Here is an 8,006-nt window from a genome sequence, read left to right on the forward strand (position 1 = left end):
TTGGCATCGAAAAAAACGCTCTCGGGTGCTTTAGAGTGCCGAGTTTATTACTGCGCATTAAGAAATGACCACCTCCAACGTTTGGTTTATGTTTTATAAGCATTTTTAATTTTATTGCTTAAATCGCATTTTCTCGGCGAGCTGAGCACTTTTTCTGAATTGTGCCGCTCCCGTCACTCTGGTTAGGTTGGCATCGAAAAAAACGCTCTCGGGTGCTTTAGAGTGCCGAGTTATTCACTGCGCACGAAGAAATGACCACCTCCAACGTTTGGTTTATGTTTTATAAGCATTTTTAATTTTATTGCTTAAATCGCATTTTCTCGGCGAGCTGAGCGCTTTTTCTGAATTGTGCCGCTCCCGTCACTCTGGTTAGGTTGGCATCGAAAAAAACGCTCTCGGGTGCTTTAGAGTGCCGAGTTTATTACTGCGCATTAAGAAATGACCACCTCCAACGTTTGGTTTATGTTTTATAAGCATTTTTAATTTTATTGCTTAAATCGCATTTTCTCGGCGAGCTGAGCACTTTTTCTGAATTGTGCCGCTCCCGTCACTCTGGTTAGGTTGGCATCGAAAAAAACGCTCTCGGGTGCTTTAGAGTGCCGAGTTTATTACTGCGCATTAAGAAATGACCACCTCCAACGTTTGGTTTATGTTTTATAAGTGTTGGGTTCACAACATTTATCTGAACAGAATCTCACAGAGGCGGGATACGTCTTTGATGGCCAGCGACTTCTGCCGAAGGACACACCCCAGCCACAGTGAATGTGGATGGGATCTGCGCCTTCCCTCAGTTTGGTCGTGCCTTTTATTGAGGAACAAACAATGGGGCAAGTGTACATGTACATGAACGCATAGCTTCTTTAGACGGGAAGGACATTCCACAATTACATCTCATGACCACCGCGCAACAGCGATACTATTAGGACAGACGCGGTATGGTCGTCTCATGACTTTAGCTAGACAAAAGATGTAGTCTTAGTGCTCATGGGATGGATACCTCTGTTGGAGTCCTCATGACTTCTACTTAAATAAGACGTTTGTCTGCTTCGGCCATCCCATGACAACCTCATGATCTGTTCATGGCTAGCTAACTATGGGGCTCATTGTATAGCGCGGCTCATGACTCCATACATGAGCTCCTTAGCCAGCCATCTGCTCCCAAGTCATTATCACAAGGCCAACTGTCACATGTTGCGGAAAATCTTGCACACATAAGTAGATACATAGAATCCAATGATAAAAAGTATATTTTTCCCAACATTCCCCCCTGTTTAACATTGGAATTCATGGGAAAACAAAACATCAACTAATAACTACATATGTGTATAAATGAGTATACGCCTACACAATATAGTATAGTAACATCAAAAAGTATGAAAGTTTACATTCCAGGGTTTACCAGAACTACAGCTCTCCATTCGGCTTTGGCCATGTTCGTCATAATGGAATGTATTTTATTTTTTTTTTTTCCTGGACCATCAAAAAAGGAAAAAAAAACAAATAGGTAGGCGGTTTACGCAAGGTGGTCCCACTCATCTTGTTCACGCTGGACCAACATGACATTCCGGATAGCAAACGCTGATGTCAACATTTTAGTCATCATGTGACGAATACAAGGTATGATACATGATGTAAAAATACAGAGCAATAACAGTATGGAAAATAAAAGAACTGCAACTTTCAAGAGAAGTTGCCTCCAATTGCCATAAAACAGCCACCAAAAGGGATGGACGTCCTTGGCTGGAGTTTCGTCCTGGGACATAGCCTTACGGAGGTTCCGAAGGCCTTGTAGGGCATACTCGATGTTGGTGTCATTTTCTCCTGGGATGTAGGTACAACAGGAGGTACCAACTATTTCACACACACCTCCTTTCTCGGCAGTCAGGAGGTCCAAGACCATTCGGGACTGTAGTGTCGTTAGTCTCAGGGCTTGCAGCTCCGTCTGGTAACCTGTAAGGGCCTCTAGAGTAAAATTGGCAAAGGTCTTCAACCTGTAGTCCATAGTTTCTATTCGGAGAATAGTCTTAGCCACACCCGCCTGTGGGAAGAGTGTGAGTGCCACCTTTTGTCCTGTGCTCCAAAGCTTGTATTCATCTGGTACGTCTGAGCCCCAGACACTGTCGTAGGGTCGGAAGGTGGGGGCAACAGCTGCACGTGTCTTTCGCTGATGATGTTCCTGAAAATGTGTCAGACTGAGGAACACAGTGTGATCTGACACATATACGGGGGCACATGTGCCATCCCATCGTCCTGGAAGGACTGCGTAGCCTCGGCGACCACAGAGCCACCATCCCCCTTCGATGATGGAGTGGGGATTTTCGCCTCCTGCTAGGATTTGTCTGATTGCTAAGGTGGTATTCATCGAGGTCTTGCTGGAAGGTTCTAGAAGTGCGGTGGTGATGCAGCGCTTTGTATCTCCCACCTTTATTCCATCAACACGTCTTTGTCGGAAGCACAGGGGATGTGAGATGGTTTCACTCACTTCGAGAGTCACTGGTGCGGGTGTGACGTCAGAACTTCTTGACACTATTGTGAATGGCCTTGAGATGTTGTAACAGGGATGGGCGGTTAGTTGTGCCTCATTAATTTCCGACCGTCTGAGTCCTTCGATGGGATTAAACCCAAAAGCCCTTAGTATTGCGAAACACCATCCATTTTTCTCTGGCATGGATCGGGCATGTAGGACGGGCTGTTGACTTGATCGTGGCATTATGGAACATACATAACATTCACTTTGATTGTATGTTTCGGCCAACATGGATACATACTGGTACCACATGTTGTCTGCATGGGGTATATCTGGGTTTATCTTTATATACTTTGTCAACAGTTCGGTCGTCATTCTCTTGATTCGAGCGGAAGTTCCACTCTCCCCTTGGGGACCCTGGACACTCCATGTCATTGGCAAGCATGCTACAGCCACAGCACAGACAAGCACTCCTCTGAGTGCCATTTTCCGTTCAGTTCCACAGAGCCACCTGAACCCCTAGGGAGCTAAATGATCAGGGTTCTTAGTTCTTCACCGGTTTGAGACTGATGCCAAACTATAATTGGCACCCCCTTTGTAGCCGGATACTTCGCCCTGACCGGGGCCTAGGAGCCAAGCACTCTCTGCAGCTTACAGTGGCTGAGATGAATCCAGCTGGGTCATTCTGCACAGCTGTGGGTGTGGTGAGTAGGACTTGGAATGGTCCCTCCCACCGGGGTGAAGACCACGTCTTCCGTTTGATTACTTTGATGAAGACCCAGTCACCTGGTTTTGCTGAGCCATCCTGTGGAGATAAAGGAGTGGAGGGCAGTAAATTTGCATTTGACACGTTTTCCGTTTGCATGGTTTTGATCATGTTAGTCAGCTAGAGTTAGCTCTTCTGTGGCTGTGTCTTGATCATGTGAGAACAGTGGGAGCCCGTATGCTCTGCCATGAATGATCTCATATCGGGTTAAAACCTTGCCACAGGGCATAATCCTCATATAGAGTTTTACAAAATCTAGACATTCGGGCCATGGTCTTCCCGTTTCTGCCATGCATTTGGTTAATGACCGTATTGACAAAATGTGGTCCGTTGTCACTATAAATGGTCTCTGGGATTCCATAACTGGGAATAATGGTCTTGCAGATAGCCTTTGTTACTGTTATAGCATCTGCATTCTTTGCTGGGATTATTTCTGTCCACCTTGAAAAGGCATCGATTAGGACTAAACAGTATTTGTACAGTCCACACCTGTTTAGTTCTATGAAGTCCATATGCGACATTTGGAACGGATATGTCGGTTCTGCGAATTTTCCTCTTTTTGGTTTTACATTCCCTTGTGGATTATTTTTTTTTATACAGACTTCACAGCTCTACAAAAAAAGTTTTGAGTACAAATTGAAACCATACGTTGTAAAGTGTTGTGATATTAGCTCCTGCATCCCCCCTGTCGACACATGAGTACTTCCTTGTGTCGAAATTGCAGCTGCTCTAAAAAGGGATTTAGAGATAGCAAGCTTATTATTTACAACGTATATGTCTTTGTCTGTCAGATGTGCACCTTTAGCAATCCACCTAGTATAACTTGAACACATTTTCCACTTTGTTTTCAACAGGTGTTAACCCTTCTGAAGTGGGGGTGATTTTCATATAGTTTCTTTTAGGTTCCCGTGTGGATCATGTTTCACACAAATAGGACATGTTTTTTATTTATTTATTTATTTTTTTAAATTTCACTTAAGAATCTAAACCGAAGGTAACTAATAACTCATCCCCCCCTGTTGTCACATAAGTGACACAATTGGGTTTGCCTTAAAAAATCATTTTGGCAAAACAGTTTCGTTGCTGACGTGGTCAATAACACCTTATCCATTATCGCACCCTTTGTTGTCCGAATTAATGTCATTTTTAATTTGTCAATGCTTCTACTTTTGGTGTCCACGCGAATGTATCTTCGACTGCTAACGACTGTCCATGAGCCACTCGTGTCAGTGGCTTAGCAATTTCAGCATAATGTGGAGCCCAAGCTCTGAAGGAATCACAGAAAAAAAAAACATTGCTCTTTGTGACAGGTCGTGTTGTGTCTAATATAGCCTGTTTCCTGCCTCATTGCAGTGCTCTCCCTTTCGCTGAGAGTAAACCAACATAGTTTACTTCTGGTTTTACCCATCGTAACTTTTGTTACTCGACTTCATATCCTCTCAGGCCTAAATGCTGCATGAGGAGAAAGGAATCTCATCCCCACGCTTCCTTTGTTTCAAAAGCAATTATCAATAATGTAGACCAAAACTTGACTTTTAAATGAAAGCGTAAAACCAGCCATTCAATTCATGATAATCAGTCAACCACTGTGAAATAAGCCCTATTTTCTTTTCTTAGCATTAAATTTGCTCAAGATCACTCTTTCTTCAAAGTTGTTCTGCTAATTTTCCCATAGCAGTCTCCAACAACGTCAACCATTCAACCTGTATCTTGTCAATCATTCATTCCTGCTCATTTGCACCTCTCCCTCTCTCTCTCACACACACACACACACACACACAGCCTCCATTATATACTGGTCCCACTCTCCTCAAGTCCTCTGCAAGCTGTTCACACAGTCATACATAATCTTCAATTCACATTCCTCATTTGAATTTGTCCCATCTCAAGGTTCTTGATAAAACAACCCACTCATTCCAATTTTGACATATTCCGAAATTTCACGCAAGAGATGCTTGCATTCATTTGATTCCATAAGCTTTTCATTTCCACAAAATTTGCAAATTTATGGCAATTTTTCTTCCATTCATTCCTAATGGCACATTCTATGTTTCAGATTAACATTGTCCCAATTTGAAATTCACATCATTCAGCCCATTCACGACACACCGGGGAGAGTTTTCAACATTCCCAAAATCGCTAAATTAAAAAATTATGTTTTCACGTTATCTTATTAATCCTTTGTATGGCATGCTCAAACTTGGCCAATAAAAGATTGATTGATTAAATGTTCTGCAAAATTTCACAAAATTAATTCTTTCATCTCTAATTTCTACATTTTTCCAACCGATTCAATTCTGCTTCAACATCATTCTGTTGCATCCTCTAAGTATTTATTAATCTTTTACGCCTTCACATCCAATTTCTCCAGAAATTGCATCTTCTAGTTTCAAAATCATTTTGCTTTTTGTGTCATGGTACAAATCTAATAGACCGCAGTCTAGTAAATTTCCTTGCACACTATTTTAGCCAATTTCATAATTTTAACACATAGACACACAGAAACACACAGAAAACACAAGGACAAGACAAGGGCCCACAATAAAGACAAAATACAGAAACAACATCAACAAACAGCGCTGCGCAAACGTCTACCTCTATTTGATGTGTTGGTTTTACTATTTTTATTTTTATTTTTTCATATTAGTGGCTTTATCTTTCAATAAGGTTTGACACCTGTATCATTCGCATAGCATACATCAGCATCGTTTATACTTTGGGGGAATTTAACAGCCTTCGTCATGCTTCTTGTTTGTACAGGAGTTCTAATTGACTGAGCATGACATATTTTGCTATTATATGGGGGAGTTACAGGTATTTGATGCATGTTTTGCATAGGAGCAGAAAGAGCTTTTTGCCTCAGGCTCCTCTGTTTAACAGTGCGCCTGCGCACTGTGGCTTCATTGTCTGACAAACATACTTGCGGCCTCATCGTTCTTAATGACACTTGCCTCAAGTTTGGTAACTTATTTAACATGTATACTTCTCATCTTCTTATATATTGTCAATAACACTTTGACGGCCCCCCATTTTAATGAATTTAGTCCAATCTGTCAAATCTTAGGGATTTCTAAAGCTGGAATGTTTCTTTAGTGGGATAACGACTTTCTGTGGTAATTCCTGCTTCGACCAGTTTCCTGGTGAGGAATTCTTGCCTGTGCTTCCACAGAAATTCGTTATTTCTTCGCACTATATTACATGCAGCACATACGTGCTACCATTCACACACACATTCACACTGCGGAATTTTAACACAACGAGGTGTATTTACGTCTACAAGTTCCATCTGTAGACCGAATTCCTATCACTTGGAATTCACAAGGACTCCGCCGCCCTTACCCGGGTACCCTTTTTTCCGGGGACTAAAATACCCCAACCACGCAGCCAACAAAGAGGTCTCACCGAATCTCTGAAAGATTTCTCTTGAAGATTCCGTCAATCGTCGCCGCCGAGAGGTGCTGAACTGGACTTCGCCGGCCTGGTGGATGAACATCGCTCCCCAGGGCTTTCCTTCAGGGTCCTGTGATGACCTCTGCCGTGCACGGATTCGGCGTCTTCAACACTCCTCGGATCAGCAAGCAGATTTTCAGGAATCCCCGTACGGGCCACCAGAAAATGTTGGGTTCACAACATTTATCTGAACAGAATCTCACAGAGGCGGGATACGTCTTTGATGGCCAGCGACTTCTGCCGAAGGACACACCCCAGCCACAGTGAATGTGGATGGGATCTGCGCCTTCCCTCAGTTTGGTCGTGCCTTTTATTGAGGAACAAACAATGGGGCAAGTGTACATGTACATGAACGCATAGCTTCTTTAGACGGGAAGGACATTCCACAATTACATCTCATGACCACCGCGCAACAGCGATACTATTAGGACAGACGCGGTATGGTCGTCTCATGACTTTAGCTAGACAAAAGATGTAGTCTTAGTGCTCATGGGATGGATACCTCTGTTGGAGTCCTCATGACTTCTACTTAAATAAGACGTTTGTCTGCTTCGGCCATCCCATGACAACCTCATGATCTGTTCATGGCTAGCTAACTATGGGGCTCATTGTATAGCGCGGCTCATGACTCCATACATGAGCTCCTTAGCCAGCCATCTGCTCCCAAGTCATTATCACAAGGCCAACTGTCACATGTTGCGGAAAATCTTGCACACATAAGTAGATACATAGAATCCAATGATAAAAAGTATATTTTTCCCAACAATAAGCATTTTTAATTTTATTGCTTAAATCGCATTTTCTCGGCGAGCTGAGCACTTTTTCTGAATTGTGCCGCTCCCGTCACTCTGGTTAGGTTGGCATCGAAAAAAACGCTATCGGGTGCTTTAGAGTGCCGAGTTATTCACTGCGCATGAAGAAATGACCACCTCCAACGTTTGGTTTATGTTTAATAAGCATTTTTAATTTTATTGCTTAAATTGCATTTTCTCGGCGAGCTGAGCACTTTTTCTGAATTGTGCCGCTCCCGTCACTCTGGTTAGGTTGGCATCGAAAAAAACGGTCTCGGGTGCTTTAGAGTGCCGAGTTTATCACTGCGCATGAAGAAATGACCACCTCCAACGTTTGGTTTATGTTTTATAAGCATTTTTAATTTTATTGCTTAAATCGCATTTTCTCGGCGAGCTGAGCACTTTTTCTGAATTGTGCCGCTCCCGTCACTCTGGTTAGGTTGGCATCGAAAAAAACGCTCACGGGTGCTTTAGAGTGCCGAGTTTATCACTGCGCATGAAGAAATGACCACCTCCAACGTTTGGTTTATGT

General features: G+C 42.9%; 1 protein-coding gene across 1 annotated transcript; it reads right to left on the minus strand.

Moving 5' to 3' along the window:
- Positions 1-708: 708 nt before the first annotated feature.
- On the minus strand, positions 709-7,441 carry LOC133149340 (uncharacterized). Its single transcript, XM_061271864.1, has 2 exons — positions 6,636-7,441; positions 709-3,272 (listed from the first exon to the last, which is right to left on the minus strand). Exon 2 carries the CDS (start codon positions 2,951-2,953, stop codon positions 1,514-1,516), a length of 1,440 nt encoding a protein of 479 aa, XP_061127848.1. The 5' UTR covers positions 2,954-3,272; positions 6,636-7,441; the 3' UTR covers positions 709-1,513.
- Between the last annotated feature and the right edge of the window lie 565 nt (positions 7,442-8,006).

The sequence above is a fragment of the Syngnathus typhle genome, unplaced genomic scaffold, assembly GCF_033458585.1.
Source record: "Syngnathus typhle isolate RoL2023-S1 ecotype Sweden unplaced genomic scaffold, RoL_Styp_1.0 HiC_scaffold_316, whole genome shotgun sequence".
Taxonomy (NCBI): Eukaryota; Metazoa; Chordata; class Actinopteri; order Syngnathiformes; family Syngnathidae; genus Syngnathus; species Syngnathus typhle.

Bases quoted from the DNA above. Each gene is read 5' to 3' on its own strand.
- LOC133149340 (XM_061271864.1), bottom strand. From the start codon at position 2,953: ATGGCACTCAGAGGAGTGCTTGTCTGTGCTGTGGCTGTAGCATGCTTG.